The following is a 21,163-nucleotide window of genomic DNA, read 5'->3' as shown; positions in this document are numbered from 1 at the left end:
CGGGTGACATTGGAAGTAAGGCCTCAGCTTCTGCGTGGTGACTATGAGAGCTAAAGCCAGCTTTTCCAAATGCGGGTAGCGAGTTTCTGCTCCCGTTAAAATTTTACTAACGTAATAAATGGGAGATTGCGTACCTTCATCCTCATGAACTAAAATGGCGCTTACCGCTACCTCTGAGACTATGAGGTAAACTAACAGTTTCACCTTCCTTCGGTTTTAATAGTAATAGAGGGCTTGACAATTACCTTTTCAAATCTCTCACAACATGCTGGCATTCCGGGGTCCATTCTAAGTTGTTTTTCTTTTTGAGCAACATGAAGAAACGATGGCATTTCTTTGATGGCCGGGAAATAAACCTGCTCAAAGTGGTCAATCTCTTTGTGAGCCTTTGAACTTCTTTTACACTTGATAGCTTGTTCGAGATGTCTTCGATTGCTTTGATCTTATCGAGGTTTACCTCAATCCCCCTTTGTGATACCATAAATCCTAAGAACTTGCCGGAGCTAACCCCAAACGCGTACTTCTCGGGATTAAGCTTCATGTTATGCTTCCTTAGGATGTCAAACGTTTCTTGCAAATGCTTAAGATGATCTCCTGCATTCAAAGTCTTAACAAGCATATTGTTTATTTAAACTTCCATAGTTTTCCCTATTTGATTTTCAAACATCTTGTTTACGAGTCGTTGATAAGTGGCTCCGACGTTCTTTAGCCCGAAGGGCAAAATATTATAGCAATATGTGCCAAAATTCGTTATAAACGAAGTCTTTTCCTGATCCTCCGAGTTCATCTTAATTTGGTTGTACCCAGAATAAGCATCGAGGAAACTCATTAACTCATGCTCGGTCGGTCGTCGCATCAATCATTTGATCGATGTTTGGCAGTAGGAACGAGTCTTTTAGGCATGCCTTACTCAAGTCCTTATAATCTACACACATGCGAAATTTATTGTTCTTCTTAGGAACTACTACTACATTAGCAAGCCAGTCTGGATACTTTACCTCTCGAATCGAACCGATATTAAGTAGGCGAGTTACCTCTTCTTTGACGAATTTATTCCTGGCCTCCGCAATAGGGCGTTTCTTTTGTCTTACTGGAGGGATGTTGGGATCCAAGCTTAGCTTGTGTATGGCCACTTCCGTTGGGATACCTGTCATGTCCGCATGTGACCACGCAAAACAATCGGCATTATGTTAAGAAATTCAATAAATCCAAACCTGAGCTCGGGGTGCAGTCTTGTCCCCCAAGTGGAACCTCCTTTCTAAGAACTTTTCAAACAATGCAACTTGCTCGAGCTCCTCCGTTGTGGATTTTGTTGCATCCGTCTCTTCTGGTACCTGAAAATATCTCGGCACCTGATAAGATTCCGATGCTTCTTCCGCCTGGCTAACTTCACTCGATTCGGGAGCAGGCGGTGGTTCCTGTAATTGCTATGCCGTATTCTCCTTCCCTTTACTACTTGCCGCCCGTTAATCGCCTCTAATCTGTTTGATTCCTTTGTGTATTAGGAATTTCAGAAACTAATGATACATTGATGGTACGACTCTCATATCGTGCAACCGCGGTCTTTCCAGAATAATATTGTATCACATATCACCGTCCACCACTTCAAAAAGAGTCGTCTTCATCACTCATTTGGTGTTCGTGGGTAGCAGGATATCTCCTCGGGTTGTCATGCTTGTGAGGTTGAATCCTACGAGGAGTTTTGTGGCTGGAATGATGCTTCTGGTGAGTTTGGCTTGCTCCAATACCCACAATTGTATGATATTGGCTGAACTTCATGGATCCACTAAAACACGTTTGATTTTAAAATCTATTACATTTAAAGAAATTACTAATGCGTCGTTGTGCAGTAGCAACAGTCCGTCTACGTCCTCCTCCGTGAAAGTGATATCATCTTCAGCGACTTCTCGAAGTCTTTTGATATGTCTTATTGGTATATTCATCTTTTTTGCTGCCGAGAAGGTGACCTCATTGATCTCGTTCCCCCAGAAGATCATGTTGATCATCTGGCGTGGGGGATCTTCTCCTGCTTTTGAGAGCTCCGCGTTATCACGGTTGCGCCCGTATTTGTTCTTGTCCCGGTCACTTAAGAATTCTCTGAGATGCCTATTTTTCAGCAGTGTTACCACCTCTTCACGCAGATGTCGGTAGTCCCCAGTCCGGTGGCCATTTGTCCCGTGGTATTCGCACTATAAATTGGGATCCCTCTGGCTGGGATCGTACCTCATCGGCTTCAGGAACCGCGCTTCTTTAATATTCCTCATAGCCGATACCAACTCTACTATATAGACGTTGAAGTTTTATTCTGATAGCCTGGGGTAGGAAGGATCCCGTGTACCTGATGTTTCTTTGTCCTGCAATGATCTGTTATTCCGGCCGCGATCAATTCTTCTATTGGTAACGAACATGTCTGTCGATCGAAAACCTCTACCGCATCCTTCGGCCCGTTCGTAGGTCAAAAACCGACCCCTCGAAGATAGCCTGTCTGCGTCGAAATCGTCTTTTAACTTTTCTTTATTCTTCTCCCGTCCCTTTGCAGACCACAGGAAGCCAATCTGGTCATCTCCAGTCCTTATTTTAGACTCGTACCGGTTGTGGACATCCGCTCAAGTCGTCGCGTGGAACTCAAGCAAACTTTCCTTCAATTTCTGAGATGTGTCTAAACTTCTCGGATTCAGACCCTTGGTGAATGCTTCAGGCGCCCATTCATATAGAACAGCCGAGAGAAGCATCCTCTCCTTTTGGAACCGGGTGACGAATTTCCGCATCAACTCGGACTCCCCTTGTGCAATTCTGAATATGTCGGTCTTTGGGGCCTGCACCTTTCTGGCCCCGGCATAGGCCTTAATAAAAGAGTCTGCGAGCAACTCAAAGGAATCTATGGAATGCTTGGGTAACAGCGAATACCAAGTCAAGGCTCCCCTCGTGAGAGTCTCTCCAAATTTCTTCAGCAAAATAGATTCAATCTCGTGGGGAGCTAAATCGTTCCCCTTCACTGTCGTTGTATAGGTGGTAGTATGCTCTTGAGGGTCTGAAGTTCTATCATACTTTGGCACGTCGGGCATTTTAAACCGCTTCAGAATTAATTCTGGTGTCGTGCTTGGTTTGTACGACAACTGAGTATACTTCTTTGAGTCTGGTCCTTTCAGCACCGGTGGTGCACCCGGGATTTGGTCCATGCGGGCGTTCACTTCCCTCATAAACCGTAAGAGTTCGCTCTTGAAGGGATCGTTCTCGTTATTGGGGCTGGATCCGCTCCCCCCAGCCCCATCGGAGCCAACCTCGCCCATCGGAGTGTTGTTTTCGACCCTCTGCGTTGTTTGATTCGCGGGAGTACCGGGAGGAACTGGACCTCGTCCATTCGTGTTATTGGAAGCCCCCGACAATGCATGTTTCAACTCCGTCATAATCTTATCCTGCCATATAAGATGGCCTAGAATGACCGTTTGTTGCTCTTGCGAGACCCTTACCGCTTCAACGACATGCTCCTCTTCCGCATCATCGGGAGTCGCCTCACGAACATCTTGTGGGTACCGCCTGTCGTGGACCGACGTAGCATCCTTCCCCTCATTGTGGGTGTCACTAACTGAATCCTCGTGATGAGGCTGGTCCCCTTGGGCCTCAAGATTGTGTGTGTTGTTAACACCATTATCTGCCTTTTTGTGATTTTTTGCTAAGATAAATGATCAAAACACGTTAGTAAAAGAGGTAAGGACCAACTTAATTACACGACTGTCTAGGCCCCACGGTGGGCGCTAAATTGTTTACCCGTAAAACGGTACAATTGAATTTATACGTGATTTCTAGACAAGTGAATTAATTCGATCCTGGAATAATAAAATAATTGAAGAAATACGCAATACTTAGCCTTGAAATGAAGACAAAATAGCATAAACAATAATCCTGGAGCAGGGATTCCGGACACAACAATAATGAAATCAAGGAGTAAGAAGATAAAATTATATTAAGCTTTGAATTGATTATAGCATAAGTTTGCCAGCAAATTCGTGTCCTTTACAATGATAATAGAGCTCATTATTTATAGTTGCACCTAGGAAACAAGGTCCTAGGATCATGCCCTTCTTTAATGTCAATTATGAGGGTCATTGAAGAATGTGCAACGGTGAGCATAAATGACAATTTATTTGTAACGAGCAGTGTACTAAATGATGTGAAATATTTTTTATTAAATGCTACTGGGTGGCAGGTATTTATTGCATCTTTATGAGCTTTATTCTTTCCGGTGACAAATAAAGCAGTTGTCTTCGGTTCTAACTATCCCTTACTTTTGGCTCCACGTGTCACTTTCTTATGCAACCACTTAGCATAGTATATTTTATCCTATATAATGCAAAATTTGAAAAATAAATAAATTGCAAAAAAAAAAAAAAAAAACATTGATCACAAAAAGATTGCAATATAATTTATCACTTTATGGCAATAACGGACACGCATGAACAAAAGCAATAATAGTTAACGGATTTAAGAAACAAACAAAATGAGTATATTTGAACTCTTTTTACGCGTAGTCTTTTCTATTTTGAGCAAAGATACCTCGTTAAAGAAAAGGCATATTCCCTCTATCAGTAACTCTGTCTTTAAACAATACTATACCTACTAATTAATCTTATCTTATATGGCAAAGGAGAAAAGAAGCCAGTTTTTAAAATGCTAGAGGAAAGTACATTCATTAAAGCAAATGGTACAACGACTATATGAAATTTTTATTTCTCTAGCATAAATCGCAACCGAAGTTTGCTTAAGAATTGTCTCTTTATTGTTTTCTCTAAATTTATAAACGATTTTAAAATGGCCAGCCAATGTAAATTGAAATTAAATAACTACATTTAATAGTCCAATAAATTTGATCCTAAAACACTATAGTTTGAATTAGCTGGAAACAACAATCTATAAATGATACAGTATTAAAATGTCTAGCAGATGTAAATTAAAATTAAATAACTACATTTAATAGTCCAGTAAATTCGATCCTAAAACACTATAGTTTGAATTAGCTGGAAACAACAATGAGAGATGACATCAACAAGAAATTGCAATGGGAAAGGAATTTAGCTAAACAACGAAAAAAATAGGGTGGCATTATGTTCCTAAAGTCCAGAATATCTTTTGTATATAAGATGCATAAAAGGGACAAAGTACAAAATTGTTGTTTGGTATAATGACAAACTTTTGCAGGGGAAAAGTTTATTCTTTCAAAAGTAGCAACTGATTTTCACGTTTTAATTAAAAAGCTTACCAGCCTCCTTCAATTGTATCGTGAAGGCTAATTTTCAACTACTGAATCGTTAATTATATTGATTTGACTCAACTTAAAGATTTTAGATCACAGTTTCTATTAAATAGAAACACTTTTGTAATTTAAACTAAACCGATATATGATGAAAAAAATATATGATCATTCTATTTCAGATGTTAAACTCACAAAAACATATCAATTCCAATCCTGCAAGTAAAATTCAAATTAATACTTGAATACAATTCCTTGGACAGGTCATTACAAGCAGGAATCCCTTAATCTAAAAGTTAAATTACTATTTTACCATTCTTAAATTAAAAGTAGGAACCCCTTAGTCTAAAAGTTAAATTATTATTTTACCTTTCTTAATTAAAACCTAAATACCCTAATTAACTAAAAAAAACTATGCCTAAAAACACCCCCGGCACCATAACACAACGTTTGGTACTTCACACTAAAAGTCACAACCCTTCACTCGAAACTTATCTTCAAGTTCGAGTAATATTTTTATGATGTACCTTGGACTGAGAAGAATAAGTGAAGGGGCGAAATTCAAAAATAACCAGATTTACAAGTGGTAATTGAAAAATAGTCATAGTTTCAAAAGTAATCGAAATTTAGTAACTTTTCATGTAAAAATAAATCTGAACGAAAACACTGTACAACACCCAGAAAATATTTCAACATAATATATTGAAGTTCGAATTTTTTACATGTGAACTTCCACCATAATATACTGGAGTTATAGCATGATATGCTGGACTTTCAGTATAATATACTGGTCCAGCATAATATGCTGGAAGTTCATATACACATGTGCTCCAATCTCCGGTATATTATGCTGGAACTTTCTGTGTGCTGGAGTTCCAACATAATATGTTGGAAGTTCACACATAGGTGCATCAATCTCCAGTATATTATGCTGGAACTTTCTGTGTTGGAGCAAAATAATAACTATTTTTTAATAACTTCGCAATCGCTAGCTATTTTTTAATTATCAGTCCGAAAATTGGTTAGCCCATACTATTTTCACTAAGTGAAGAGAGGTTAATACATAATCATGATGAGTTATATCTCCTTTCACCATAGAAACCTTTAGAATAATTAAAAAAAAAACATGGCTTTCGTTGATGCAACAAATTGTATTCTCTTCTGCTTATCCATTGTCTTCATCATCATTGCCACATGGCCAAGACACGAAGGAAAAACATTAGACTTTCTCATAAGTATGTGAAAGGGTGCAAATTGAAGGGATATATGTGCCTCTTCAAAAAATTAGAAGGTTTTGCCGTTGCAAGACATGACTTTGAATACAGGAATGACCATAGCATCAAAACAACAAATCAAAAAGAAACTGACAAAAAATTCTGGTTCTATTTTCTTAAACTCACTCCTCTAAAAATCTTAATTTGCTAACTTTGTGATTTCGAAAATATTAAATACATATTTGTTGTATTAAGGATCGACATATTAGTTAATGTTATAATTAACTTATTATTACTAAGTTGAAATCTATCAATTTACTTATACTATGGTATTATGCAAAATTACGTGGAAGTTTATTTTCAAGTTAAAGGATGATACAAAGTGGAATGTCTTTTTTGAAAGATCATGTCCAAACCTAAAAGTTTAAGACCATGACAATAAATTATATTTGCATTTAGACACATTATAACTTTTCTGACACACGCATTGTATGTGAATTCTAAATCATTTAGTACACACGATTCTAAAAATACAATCAATATTATTTAAACATGTCATTATTTTAAAAAATAAACTGACATATACTAAATTAATATAATAGATAATTTTATAACTAAAGATAAAGATTTTCATGTTTTTCAAATGTAGTTTGCTTGTTAGTAAAGTGAAATTACTTATCCTAGAAAGTCTTACGTTAAAATTACACAAGTTTTTATAAAAGAAAGTTCATCTATGTACGATATAGATAAGTTAATAAAATTTTAAATGTATAGGTATGCTCATATAGATATACTTTATAGGGAGATAATGCTGAAAATAACGGTGAAAGTTTTGAAAAAATTGAAAGATGATAAACGATCATAGGCTTTTCTAATGTTAGAATTTCAATTTACAAAGATATTACGCCAAGAATCTTATGTACTTATATATCTTATTTTATGGATTGAAATTATACTACTAAATTTCTTATTTCTTCTTTAACTAAAAAAATTTGACACGAAAGTCCTAGTCATGATTATAAAAAAGCAATCTAAATGGATAAAAAGAATATACACCAAGAATATCATTTATAAAAAAACGAGATATACTTCATTACATGTTTTATCTCATAAAATCAAAATAAATAAAAGAATAATATATATCTAATTAAACTTTGATTATTATTATTATTCTTCATAAATTGAGAAGATATCCAACAAGTAAGTCATCATACAATGATTCATATTGATCATTCACCAAAATAATTTACTTTATTTTTTTTTTTATAATTATTTACTCAAAGCATTGATTTAATATAATTGAAACTATTTTATAAAATAATAAATTACTTAACTTCAAATACACGTGCAACACAAGTGTCCAGAAAACTTATTATTAAAAAAAAGTAAGAGCAGAAACGACAATGAAATAAAAGGAAAAAAAAAAAAAGACGTCATTCTTTTGTCATGCAGGAGGATTTGGCGCGTTTTGTTGTATCTTCGCACTGTGTAAGATGACGTGTAAGAAGTTGAAGGGCAAAAATGTTATTTAAGGTAAATAAGAAGTGAACTGATCATTAACTGTGAAACAACCATATATGAAGGGAGAGATTTACATGTTAGGTATATGTTTGGCGCGTAGTTAAACAAACAAACAAACGCATGAAAAAAAATAGAAAAAAACAAAAACCAAAAATTAAAATGTTAAAACTTAACCTCAAAAGTTTAAAAAATAGCATTAAATTGAAAACAGATCGATCTTCCTAATTCAACCATCCCGTCCAAAGATGAATCTAAAATTTTAATTAGGTAGATGCAATTACAACTACTATCTATATTTACTGCACTTTTATTTATTTTCGATAATAAAGTTTTTTATATGTACACGCACATATATAGTTAATATGAATGTATAATATTAAGAATCTTTATATATGTATACGCATGAATAGAGAGTTATAGACATGTATTCGTTACATTTACTAGAATAAGCTTGATATTAATATAAATATATTATATTATAAGTGTATTTTATACGTATATATACACATAGTCAAATAAAATGTAAGTATGTCCAACTTTGTTGTACATTCATCACTATCCCTACCTATATATAACAGTTCAATATGTAGTTAAAAAGACGACAATATTATTCGAATCTTAGTGATCTTATGGTGTCATGTACTGTTACTGTTTGTTAGATTTTTCTCTCTTTTTGTAAACTTTCTTCTTTCTTTTTTTCTTTTCAAAAAAATAAATAAAATGCCATTGATTCCAAATTCCAACCCCTCTCCCTCACTATCAAAGAGAAAGATCACACAAGCTTTGACAACCCCTTTCTCTATCCCCACCCCCCTTATCCTACCACCCATCTACCCCCAATCCCTCTTAGACAGAAAAAGATTTTTTTTTGGTTTCGTAATTGGTATTTCTAATGTTTTAGGGATTTGTCTAATTTGAATTCGCATCAAACAATTTTAAAAATCACTTCATACTAAAAGTAACTTTTTATCAAAGGTGATTTCATGCTTCGGACGCAAATTTAAACTTTTAATTTATGATAAAGAACTAATACCAAAAGTTTTGAATACGAAAACTCTAATTAAGAAACTTTTCCACCGCAACCTTTTGTGGCGAGAGTTAAGTGTGAGAAAATCACACAGAAAGACTGGAAATACATACACAAAAAGCCTATTGGCCAAAGCCAAAAACCAGACTGAAATCACACACACAGAGTGACTGACGAGTGTGAGATATAGAGAGAAAGTGCTAATAGAAAAAAGAAAGAAAGAAAGAAAAAGAACACTTAAAAAGAACTTCCTTTACTTTTCTCTCTCTTAAAAACCACCAAACCCCTCCCTCCCACCCGCCCCCTACCATAACCCCACACCCCCTTCACTCTTACCAACCCCCACGCTACCTCACAGTCGATCATCACCATTCCATAGCTTCCTCTCTCACACACACACACTGTCTTCTTTCTCACTCTGTTCATAGATTTTATATATAAATACACAAATTTCTATATACGTTTAGTTAGTACATAGATATATATATATATTATATATAATATATATATATATATACACACACACATCTACTATTTATATTTTGTAAAGCTTTTGTGTATAAAATGGAGAGGTACAGTGGGACCCAATCAATGGAGGTTGGTGCACCGGTGGATCCGGTCTCCGAATGGACAGTTCCCGGCGGTGAGACTGGGCTCGAAGGCAAGTACTTTTTTACTGCATTTGAATTTCATGTGAATTTCACTTAAATTTTGTGTAATGTGGGATATTTTTTTACAGAGCCTATGTGGCAGTTATCACTGAATACTGGTCCAGAATCGTACCCAGAAAGGCCTAATGAGCCTGATTGTATCTATTACTTGCGTACGGGCTTTTGTGGTTATGGTGCTAGGTGTCGGTTCAATCATCCCCGTGACCGTAATTCGGTAAATTTACAGTTTTTTTAATTATATTTTTTGGTAAAAGAATGAATCTTTAGGGTTAATATGCTTGATCATTGATTTTTATGTGTCCAATTTGGGGTTGATCTTCTGATTTGATGGTCTCAAATTTTTGATTCTAGATGTTTAAAGTTTTGATCTTTTTTTTTTTGTTTTTGGACATTTCTGAAGCATGTTGTTAAAAATCTTGATTAGCATTGCCTAAAAGTATATATTGACACTAAGTAGTGGGTGCAATGGTGTTATGGGGGTAAACTAACTTAAGATCCTGGATCCGTCTCTAGCAATGGTAGTTAAAAAGATCTTTCTTTTGCTCGACTTTTGGGATTTTTTTAATTTTTGGTTTTAATCTGTTATCAAGATTGGGAATTTTGACATGCATTGATTGTGTGAACTGAGGACAGGTCTTGGGAGCGATGAGAGCTACCGGAGGAGAATACCCAGAAAGAGTGGGTCAACCTGTTTGCCAGGTAAGTTTTTTTCGTTACATGCAATGCTATCAGTTTTAGAATGTTGGGTGTTCTATTGAATGATGATCAATTTTTGGAGGAATGTGTGGGTTCTGGATTTGGCTCTCTCGTTAGTTAATCAATTCGTCTGCTTGCTGTTGAATCTGTACTACATTGATATCCCATCTTGTTAGTACAATCAATTCGTCTGCTTGCTGTTGATTATGTACTACGTGAGCTTCCATCTGGTTAGTACAATCACTTCATCTGCTTGCTGTTGATTCTTTACGGTTGAGCTCCCATTTTGTTGATCATGATTCGTCCTTTTCCTTCTTTCGGATCTCTGATGTGCTAAATGGAAGCTTATGTTGCTCTTCAATCTGGTGTAGCATTTATGATCCTCCTAGACTTGCCATGTTATCTTTCAGATGCATACTGGAAAGATCCAATTTGCTAGATTCTGCTCTGTGATGATATTCGTCATTTTGCTGTCTGATAAGTGCATGGACTTCTTTTCCTTTTAGACATGAATTCGTCCTTCTGTTCCTTATTCTGGAAATTTTCCATTACCATGTTTGTGAATTCAACTGAATTAAAAAATTTCCATATCTGATAAATGTTTTACATTACAAATCATACATGCTAGGGTCGGCAATTTTGAACTACTCTCAATTTTCCATGTAGATTCCAAATTTTTTCCCACATTTTGACGTTGTTGATCATTTTATTGATGATGTCTTTTGTCCTAGTTGTGCAAGTGCTTTTATTGTTCACGATAATGGTACATTTTTAAGAAACATTTCCTGATGTTGCAAAAACATGCTTGATCGAATTATCTGTATTACAAATTGCTTTGTTGTCTCTGTAGCTGGAACAATTTTTTCTTGGTGATCACCTTTTCTTTTAGAACTTCTGATAAAGCTATAAGGTTTAATTTTAGGGATTGCGTTCTGCATTGCTTGCATTAGGTTACGGGTTTGAGCTGTAGAATCAGGCACTGGTACTTGCGTTAGGATAGGATGCCTACATCACATCACTTGGGGTGCGACCCTTCTTCGGACCCTGCGTGAACGCGGGTTGCTTCCTGCACCGGGCTGCCTTTTTTTTTTTTTTTTTTTAATAATCTGCATTGCTTATTTGTGCTAGTAAATCATGATTTGATTTTCATTTCTTTTTCCATTTTGGAATTCAATGTTCAATTCAGTGACTGTTCAGAAAATTTAGTTTGAGTAACTGGGTTTAGTCTTCTCATCATTGGAGTATCGATAATGCTTCTGTTGGAAAATGTTCTTCCACTATATACCAGCTCCATATGATTCATATCTTTGTTTAGTCTGAGGAGCGAGGCTTTTCTATCCTTGACATGAAAATCCTTTTTGCTTGATACTTTTATATGGTAATCTCCGTACTTGATTCTATGTCATGGACACTTTCTGTTTGTGTTACCTATTGATTACAACTCTTGATTATGTATGAAGTTCTGGTTGTTTGTATAGATGAGTGGGTGACTTTTGTAGAACCATATTTTGGTGTAGGTTTCTCTACTTTTGGTATATTTCCTGTAGAGGCGGATTTCCCCAGCATTAATAAAATTATTTTTCTTATCAAAAGAAAATGTATGAAGTTCTGGCCTTTCAGTTATTTGGTTTTTAAAAAAGCTCATTTGTTTCTCGTCCGCTTTGGATCTCTTGTGTGTTCTATCATGAGTTTGTTTTCTCTTTTATGCACTAATCATTTTTACCACTTTGGTTCATGCTTGTTGCTGAAGATGTTCTCCTTTGCATATTTTATCTGCTAATTTATGAATTATATCTTAGAAAAGATTGCTATTTGTTGTTGATTAGATAGCTTTGGAATTGAGCACCAAATTATTTTCTTCACATTTTGTGTAGTCGACTGCATTTGGTGGATTCAGCTTCATATGATGTGTCTCCCATGTTAAAGGAGAGCTCATCTTCCTACTTTTTAGTAAATCATCGAAAGAAGTGCTTAATATGTGGTCAAATGACAGCCACTGTCAAATGATTGCTTAGAAATATGATATACCTGTTGATTGTTAACTATGAAAACAGTTGCTCAGCAAAAAGTGACTGGTTAACTTGTCCTGTTTTTCTGGCGACTTCTTTTTTGGATAAGTTGATATATAAAACTGCACTTTTCACTGCAATAATTAGTTGTTTCTGATTCTGATTTGCAGTACTATATGAGGACAGGTATGTGTAAATTTGGTGCTTCATGCAAATACCATCACCCAAGACAGGGAGGTGGATCTCCAGCACCAGTGACAGTTAACATTTATGGATACCCGCTGCGTCCGGTCTGCCTTCTTTTTATTTTCAATCAGTCTTCATCTGAGCTTATTTTCTTTTGGTTCCAGTCCTTTTATTTTCTTTTCTTTCTCTTTTGTCTTACTGCTTGAAAAGTTTTAAGTATGGTTGAATCCTTCTGAGTTGGCTCATAAAGTTCCTGTCACAGGGTGAAAAGGAATGCTCGTATTATGTGAAAACAGGGCAGTGTAAATTTGGCGTCACTTGTAAATTTCATCATCCACATCCTGCTGGAGCGCAAGTGCCAGCACCACCAGCTGGACCTGGACCTCTGGCTGTGCCAGCTGCTGTTCCTGCACCGCACATTTATCCAACGGTGCAGTCTCCTTCTGTTCAATCAGCTCAACAGTACGGGGTAGTTTCTGGCAACTGGCCAGTTGCAAGACCTACTCTACTTCCTGGTTCATATATCCCTGGGACTTATGGTTCTATGCTTCTTCCCCCAGGGATGGTTCCTCTACCAGGTTGGACTCCTTATCCGGTAGGTACACCATAGATGCTTCTTTCAGCTGTTGATATATACCATTTTTTTGGATGCACTGACTTTCTACTGAGTTTAAATTATGCGCTACAGGCACCTGCTAGTCCAGCTCCCTCCCCAAGTACTCAGCCTCCTGCTGCTGCTGGCCCTATTTATGGGCTTTCTCAACTATCTCCTTCAGCACCTGCCTACATGGGACCATATTTATCTGTTGCTTCTGCTTCCGGTCCTTCAAGCAGCAGCCAGAAGGAGCACGCATTTCCAGAAAGGCCCGGACAACCAGAATGTCAATATTACATGAAGTATGGGGACTGTAAATATGGATCTTCTTGTAGATACCATCATCCGCCTGAGTGGAGTGGACCTAAAACAAGTTTTATCCTCAGTGCTATGGGCCTCCCTCTTCGTCCGGTGAGAATCTTTGCATGCAAATTTTAAATTGAAATTCTACATATTGGTCAGCACTTCAATGTTTCTAAACTTTGTTGCTAAAGCATTCTCCATGTTAAATCTGACCTTTCTTTCCCTAACCCTCAAATCTGGAATTACATTACTGTACTATTTTAGAGACAGACTCCTATAAATGCATGAAATTGAAAAGAAGGCATTATATTGCCTAGGATATTTAGATTGAAGCAGTTTACTGATTGGGATGATCAATTCCTTGAAGTGAAAAGTATCAATAAGATCCGCTATTTGAATTATTGTGTCAGACAATTTTCGCAAGGAGGTATCTGCATGTATGTGTTTACATTATTGCTCTAAGTGTGGGCAGGGATGCTTTTTGGTAGGACAATACAGAATTTTGGCAATAGCTATTTGACTTTCTGAGTATGTTTGAATTGCTTTTTGTTTCTAAAGAGATGGCTGTCATGATTAATTCCGGAATTATTAATTTGTCATATATGGTGCAGTAATTATTAATTTTTTGAAAATGTTTACCAGCCTTGAACCCTTGACCAAGTAGTTTGGAGAGAAACCCCCCCCCCCCCCCCCCCACACGAACAAGGATGGCCGGTATATGTGGTGCAGTAATTATTGATATAATGATTACTTTTCTTTTCCTTGGTACATGAGGAATTTACTTTTCAAGCAACAAGAGAAGTGCTTATAATATTCTTGCGTCTCTACCTCGCAAAAGAATTTGATAGAATGTTCGCAGATGGACAAATATATTTTGGATATCAGATTCGTTGACCTATTCTTGTAGGACAAACCACAAATACCAAACCGAAAATTTTCGAATACCCCTAATTCCCCCTTGGTATCTTTCTGCTATTCTCTAAATATCAACTGGGGCATATAAATGGGTAACATCATATGCAGTTTCAGGGGCTCAGTAAACATTGTGAATTTTCAAATTGTTGAGGTACAGGTAGTATAAAAGATTACACTTTTGCGCCTGGTGCTTGCTAGATGGTGAAATAACTTCCTTGCCTACTCTTCCTGGAATTGCGGAACTTTTCTTAACTTGTCCCAAAAAGAATTGCTGAACTATAGTGCATCTTATTGAAGAGTTAAAAAAAAGGCATATTTTGTGGTAAGTGGTGCAATGCAGGATGTGTGGATTAGTGGACATCACGAGTTTGAACCCTGTTGCAAACCAAAAACCTGGTATTTAAGTGGAGAAGGTAGCGGGGAGGGCGTATTATCCACCGAGTTTCAAATTGTGCGCCAACTGGCCTTCGTAGATTTATTTATTATCACAAAAAGCCCATATTTTGTGATCTTATAATGCCATTCTTTCTACACCTAAAACATGGAATTTCAAAGTGAAATTTGGGGCTTTTTTATTACACTTTAAGAGAGTGTATTTTGGGAATTTGAGTACCGATTTGGACTCGGTTGTGGAACAATCAGTCAAAAAAATATAATGCCACTCCTTCATAATATCTTTGCTTTTTATGCATCCATTAGATCTACATGATACACTGATATAGCAGTCTGGTTTTAGTTGCGGGAAGCAATCCTATTGATTCTTACATAGGTGTATTCTTGAAATGAGATGTATCCCAGCCTTCATATACAAGCCATCAGCTATTAGTCGTCCCTTCCGTGAAGTGCTAGTGGCATATTTTTCTGATTGAGTTTCTTTGCTAATTGAACGTGCTAGGAACAAAAGTTTCTTTTGCTTTACCTCTCCTATTAAACACGTTGCTGAAATTTGTTAGTGTTTGAAACAAGTGAGTTCTGTAGTTTGAGTGATTCACTGCTTCAGTGATTTGGAATATTCATTTTTTTTTTGTTCCTCTCAATGGTTCTGTTTCAGGGTGCGCCAATTTGCTCTCACTATGCACAAAATGGAGTCTGCAAGTTTGGGCCTTCTTGCAAGTTTGACCATCCAATGGGAATGAGTTATAGTCCATCAGCATCTTCTCTTACTGATATGGCTGTCGCTCCTTACCCTGTGCGATCTTCTATTGGTACTTTGGCTCCATCATCCTCATCCTCAGACTTGCGGCCTGAACTAGTCTCTGGATCCGCCAGGGATGCTTTCTCTACCCAAATATCTTCCATGAGCACCTCAAGTGGTTCAGTTGGTTCAATGTTTTCAAAGGGCGGTCATGCTTCTCATTCCGGCGTTCAGCAGTCTGTACAGAGTGCTAATCCTTCCAGTGGCAGCAGCAGCAGCAGCAGCGCAGGCCACGGAGGTGAGGCTCGCACATCAAGTTGAGAGAAAAGATTGAGTGATCACATTTTTTCTGTTGCTCAACGATCATGCCGAGCATTCTATTTTTGGTGCTAGTCACTTTTAGGAGGATCTCATCTTATTAGTCATCTTGGTTCTTTCAATTCAGATCTAGCACACACACTACTTCTGTCCATCTGTTGTTCATAAAATCACTATAAGGCCACCTTTTTTTTTTTTTCATTTTGAATAAGCGAAGACCATCCTTCAAAGGTCCCAACTACCCTCACTAGGGGCTTGTAGCTAGTTTCTGAATAACAAGAAACAGAAACCACTTTCCATTTTAGATGAATCTGCAACTATGCCCCATTTTTGGACCTTGTTGTGGCTATTTATGTTGTAGTCTTTTAGGGAACAAAAATATCCCTCCTACACCATTGTCCTTCCCAAATTTGACTGTCTTCACCTATCCTCTTTAGCCCTATTCAAAATAGGGGACAAGCTCCAAACTTGGCTTTGGAATTAATACCAATGTCTTCTTTTTTCCTCTCTTTGTTTAGGGCTTTCTTGTGAAGAAACAGTTAGAATGGAACATTGTCATTATGGGATTTGATCGATACTTATGTTGTGATATGGGAAATTGTTCGAATTGGTAATATTTATCAGCAAATACAGTAAAGTACCATGTGACAACTTTGACTTACTAAGAATTGTTTTTTTTCTTCTTTCTTTTTCCTATCACATTTAGTCTCATCACTGAATCTTTATTGCTGTTATAGGTTATGGTTTCCCTTTTCATCTTCTATTATTAACTTCTTTACTTGTCTTACAATTTCTAGAACAAAATTAAAGCAGGGAGCAAAATGAGTCACTTGTTCATCACAATGAGTTAAATGTCTCATGGCTCAAGTGGTCAAAATTTTATCTGTATATTTAACTTTTCTCCTAAATCTACTAATTCTCCAACCTAAGGTCATTAATGACCTTCTGGTTTATGATCTAAACAATGCTGTAGGTCTTTTTCTACCCTAAGTGCAATAGTTGAAGATTAGTTTATAGCTTGGTGGGTGATGTTCGTACTTTATCCATAATTGGAGTTGCTCCTAATTAAACATGTTTACTTTGGAAGAAAGTACTGGAACTATTTAAAAGCATATTTCTTTTCTATTTGATGCGTAGGAGATTCTTTTACCACTTCAAGTGTCTTATTTTAGTAGTCTGTTTTTTTTTTTTTTTTGGTCAATTCAAGTGTCTTATTTTGGTAAAATCTGGAATTATTACCCGAAATACTTAAAAGTTATACCACCCAATATTCAGGTATGCGAAGACGGGTTATATTGAGTCAATATTTTTGCTAATTTAAAAGTTAGGCAGTGGGAATATCACATATTGGGGAAGATAAGAATCTTTATTTTTTCTGAGCCGAGGTATACCGGAAACAACCTCCGCGCTTTCTTAAAGGTAGGGGTAAAGTCTGTGTACACATTACCCTTTTTGGATTACACTTGTGGGATTATATTGGGTTTGTTTGTTATTGTTCTTGTCGTTATTGGGGAAGAAAAGAATCAACCACCACCTAAAAAAAAAAAAAATAGATACCTAACATAGGAAACCATATGAAATGGAGATGTTTTTTTTTTTGGTTTTCTCCGGGTGTTCGGTACCCGCGTTGAAGCCGACTATATTCGGATTCGCACATAACGACTCTCCTCTAAATTTTCCTTTCTTGCTTTCCCTATTATGCTGAAAAAGTCATTGTTGCCTAGACAAGTAGTACTACTGAAGTGACCTAACGGTGACCTAATGTTTCGAAAGGGAGAGTGCATGAAGTGGAGAAACTTCAACATTTCTAAGGCTAGGGCTTACGTGATGATGTCATCTTGCTAAGAATTTATATACAATCACTTCACTTGTTAGGTAATTATAGGTAAAGTTTTTGATAAATATTTTAAAAATCCGATAAAAATAGTAACTTACTTGCTATCACAAGTTAAAATTGATGATAGTGAAAATTTTATTTTTACACTTTCACTATATAAAACTCAAATCTTTTTGCTAAATAATACTTACTCATTAGTCAGTATGGCCTAATACACTGTCGGTATGATAGATTTAGTATTTACATTTATATAATATAATGCTTCTAGTAAAAAATTTTGAATGAAATTTATTTGAAGCGGCTTAGCTAGTGTAATCATTATCGTGAAAATAACAAGCTTGTTAACGAACATGATGTTTGTTTCTGAAGCTACAAAGTTAAAAGCTACACATTATCGAAATGGTTTTTGGACTTCAAATAATCTCCTGCGCTTTTAATCACTTTTCAAAACTTGAAAGATGTATTGAGTAAGAGTCTAACACACACATATATAAGAATGTCCAAACAAAATCCATGTACGTAACACTTAGATATGACTTGTTATTACGTCTTGTACTGAGAAACCCTAATACTTATGAGGAGACACTGAAAAACGCGTAGCAATAGGAAACAAAAAGGAGGAGACGAATTAATAAGGGTGGCAAAGGGAAATTAATTAGGGTGGCAAAAAAAGTACATAGATGGTAGTATTACATTGTTTCAAGCAATAATAACTATAGAGAATTAAGCTGAAAATATCAAAAGAGAGAGTATCCAAATTCAACATCACCAAAAGGTTGAAAAATAGAAGAGGTAGTAGTACTAGTAGTAGTAATTTCAGAAGGCTGCACCATCATATTATCATGATCAAAAGCTGCATTAATCTCCATATTTGGATAATAGCAATTCCCCACATCCACCATTTCGTTAATATTATTACCATTAATTTCAGTATTGCTGCTCATAATATTGTTGTTCATCATCATAGCTGAAAGCTCACAAGAATTCTCCCATGACGACGTGTACTTTTCTTGATCATCACCATCCCAAAAACCACTATTGAATGAAAAATTTGAAGGGTTTTCTGAAAAAGTAGTCATGTAATTTTGATGATGATCAATGTTACTGCTATTTTCTTGGGAATTTTTTATGATCATTTTGCTCTGAGGAGTAGAAGAAGAAGGTGGTTTCAAGCAGCTATCAGGAACTATGCAATCTAAGTAACCTGAATTTTCATGACTAGGAGTTGAAAAGAAACTGTTGTTTTCATTAGGTGATGAACCATATGAAGAATATGACTCATGAGAATTATTACTAGTCTCATTATCAGAAGTAGTAGTGGTTATGACATTCTTGTTGTTATTTTGAGTAGTGGCATTCTTGAAGTTGAAGTGTGAATTTGGTTGCAAGAAATTTTGGACATTATCAAAAGGTGAAATGAGAGAAGGGAAACTATTAGTATTATCACAAGTGTAGATAAAGTTGGTTCTTGCTTGAGTGCCTTTCATAGAAAGTGCAGCTCTATCATAAGCAAGAGCAGCTTCTTGAGCAGTATCAAAAGTGCCAAGCCAGTGTCTTTCTTTGGTTGTGGGGTCGCGGATTTCGGCCGCGTAGCGACCCCACGGCCGCCGTCTGACGCCGAGGAACCTCCCCGGCTCAGCTTGCTTACGGCGGCCGCGCTTTTCGCTAGGCTGACATATGGCCGTGTTACGTTGTAACCAAGAATAGCCTGTTGGTGTACGGATTGGTTCAAACATACTAAATGGTAATTGGTTAATATTTTCTGATGAAGGAGTGGAAGAAGACGACATTTTGATGATGAGGATTTTTCTTTTTATTTTGGGAAATTGATGAGAGAAGGGGAAGTTTGAATGGATAGTGTGGTAGCCATGGGAGGAGCTAGCTCTTTTTAAAGAGTCTTGGAATGGTCATGAAAAGAAGGAAAAGGACAGTGTGCACGTAATTTACTTTTTAAAAATGTTGATTTTCCCTTTCTAACAACTTTTTGATTTCTTTCTTGTAATATCACATATACTGTGTAACTTTTAGTTTATCAACCCCTTGTACCGAGAGTTTAATTTCTATACAATTAGGTTATTTATATAAGGTTGATTCGAAATTTGAACTTTAAGGTTCGAGTTCAAAACTATATCGCCGCCCATTTGATTTAAAGAGCTCGAAATATATTATTTGTGCATATTTAATGAGTTTTTTTGTACATATATATAGAGTTCGAACTAAAGCTATTGGTTCGTATGAGTCCATGACTTAGGCGCTAAGTCGGCATGCATCTATAAGGTTATTACAGGTAAATTTTTATTTTAAGCATTGACCGGTAATCTGATAGAAATAATATATAGTATAAGTTGCGGTCATAGATTAAAATTAGTGTTAGTATAACAAAATTACTTAAATTCTTGTACCCTGCCACACTCATGTATATATGATTTTCTTTAAGTCTTTATTCTGATATATGAATGGGAATAACAAAAAGCTGAAAACAAAGGGATTTTTTTGAAAGCTTTTCGTGCAAATATCCTTTCAATATCTCGATTACTAAATTACTTTGGTAAGTGACATTTGAAGTATAGTCTTCAATTTAGGTGTATAGAAGCCACGGAGGAATGTTGGAACCTATTACTAGCATATAATTTACTTTTTTTTTAATAAAAAAAATAAAAAAATTGCCTCATCCGAATATATCTACCTAAACCTTGTTTAATTAATTTTCTGTAGTAAAACGGGTTTCTGGATCCTCTAATTCAAATTCTTCCAATTATATAATTTCCTGAGCTTAAAGTGAATGAAGTGACACAACTTTTACTGCTCAAAAATTAAAATCTAAAACCCAATGAAATTTGACAATACAGATGTATACGTGTTCATATACATCACGCTCAAGAGTAATAAATATAAAATAAAAACAAGAATGTTAAGTGTCTCTTTATCCTGTCAAAGATAAATAAATAAATAATGGTGAATTGTCTCCCTTCGGAGATATTCGGTAAAATTAGAAAAATATATAAAAAGTTAGCATGACTCCTGCATAAAAATGACCTGTACAAATCAAGAAATGACCTGAATTTTAATATAATGGTTTAATTATATTATCGTGTATCTAAGAAGTGAAAGATTCCATTATCGTTAATCATTCTTACCTTCAAAAAGAAAATAACAAAAGAAGGGATAAAAACGCGTACGAAAATATTTTGTCCACAGTCCTAGATAGTCTCAAAACATTTGAATTTTGGAAATATTGTTGTACTTATTCACTTTGGATTATACTCTAAAGCACATGTATATCCGCGTTATATGCAAGAAATTAAAATATCAAAATCAATTCTTCTACACACACTTGTCTTCTCATGTTTTTTTTTTCAAAGGAGCAGTTAAAAGATTGTAACTTCAATCCAAAAGTGATTAATTAATCAAAAAATGATTTAAGATTATAAGATATAAGATACCAACAATAGAAAGATTAGTATGCTATGCATGTTACACAGGCAAAG

The 21,163-nt window shown here is 35.9% G+C and overlaps 3 protein-coding genes and 1 non-coding gene across 4 annotated transcripts; 2 read left to right on the top strand and 2 right to left on the bottom strand.

The window, feature by feature from the left end:
* Positions 1-2,606: 2,606 nt before the first annotated feature.
* Positions 2,607-3,407, bottom strand: LOC138898568 (uncharacterized). The gene has a single exon (XM_070184645.1). It carries the CDS (start codon positions 3,405-3,407, stop codon positions 2,607-2,609), a length of 801 nt encoding a protein of 266 aa, XP_070040746.1.
* Positions 3,408-9,164: 5,757 nt separating this feature from the next.
* LOC104085879 (zinc finger CCCH domain-containing protein 58) lies at positions 9,165-16,466 on the top strand. The gene is made up of 8 exons (XM_070186105.1): positions 9,165-9,497; positions 9,536-9,671; positions 9,750-9,895; positions 10,315-10,380; positions 12,557-12,676; positions 12,835-13,167; positions 13,261-13,578; positions 15,437-16,466. The coding sequence occupies exons 2-8, from the start codon at positions 9,575-9,577 to the stop codon at positions 15,839-15,841; spliced, it is 1,485 nt and encodes a 494-aa protein (XP_070042206.1). The 5' UTR covers positions 9,165-9,497; positions 9,536-9,574; the 3' UTR covers positions 15,842-16,466.
* Positions 16,467-18,234: 1,768 nt separating this feature from the next.
* LOC104085870 (ethylene-responsive transcription factor ERF086) lies at positions 18,235-19,518 on the bottom strand. The gene has a single exon (XM_009589992.4). It carries the CDS (start codon positions 19,463-19,465, stop codon positions 18,413-18,415), a length of 1,053 nt encoding a protein of 350 aa, XP_009588287.1. The 5' UTR covers positions 19,466-19,518; the 3' UTR covers positions 18,235-18,412.
* Positions 19,519-20,637: 1,119 nt separating this feature from the next.
* On the top strand, positions 20,638-20,742 carry LOC117274132 (U6 spliceosomal RNA). The gene has a single exon (XR_004504211.1). It is a non-coding gene; the product is annotated as a U6 spliceosomal RNA (small nuclear RNA).
* Positions 20,743-21,163: the final 421 nt, after the last annotated feature.

The sequence above is a fragment of the Nicotiana tomentosiformis genome, chromosome 9 (genome assembly GCF_000390325.3).
Source record: "Nicotiana tomentosiformis chromosome 9, ASM39032v3, whole genome shotgun sequence".
NCBI classification, from domain to species: domain Eukaryota; kingdom Viridiplantae; phylum Streptophyta; class Magnoliopsida; order Solanales; family Solanaceae; genus Nicotiana; species Nicotiana tomentosiformis.
The sequence above is the reverse complement of the archived record's forward strand: the minus strand, read 5'-3'. Positions and strand labels throughout refer to the sequence as shown.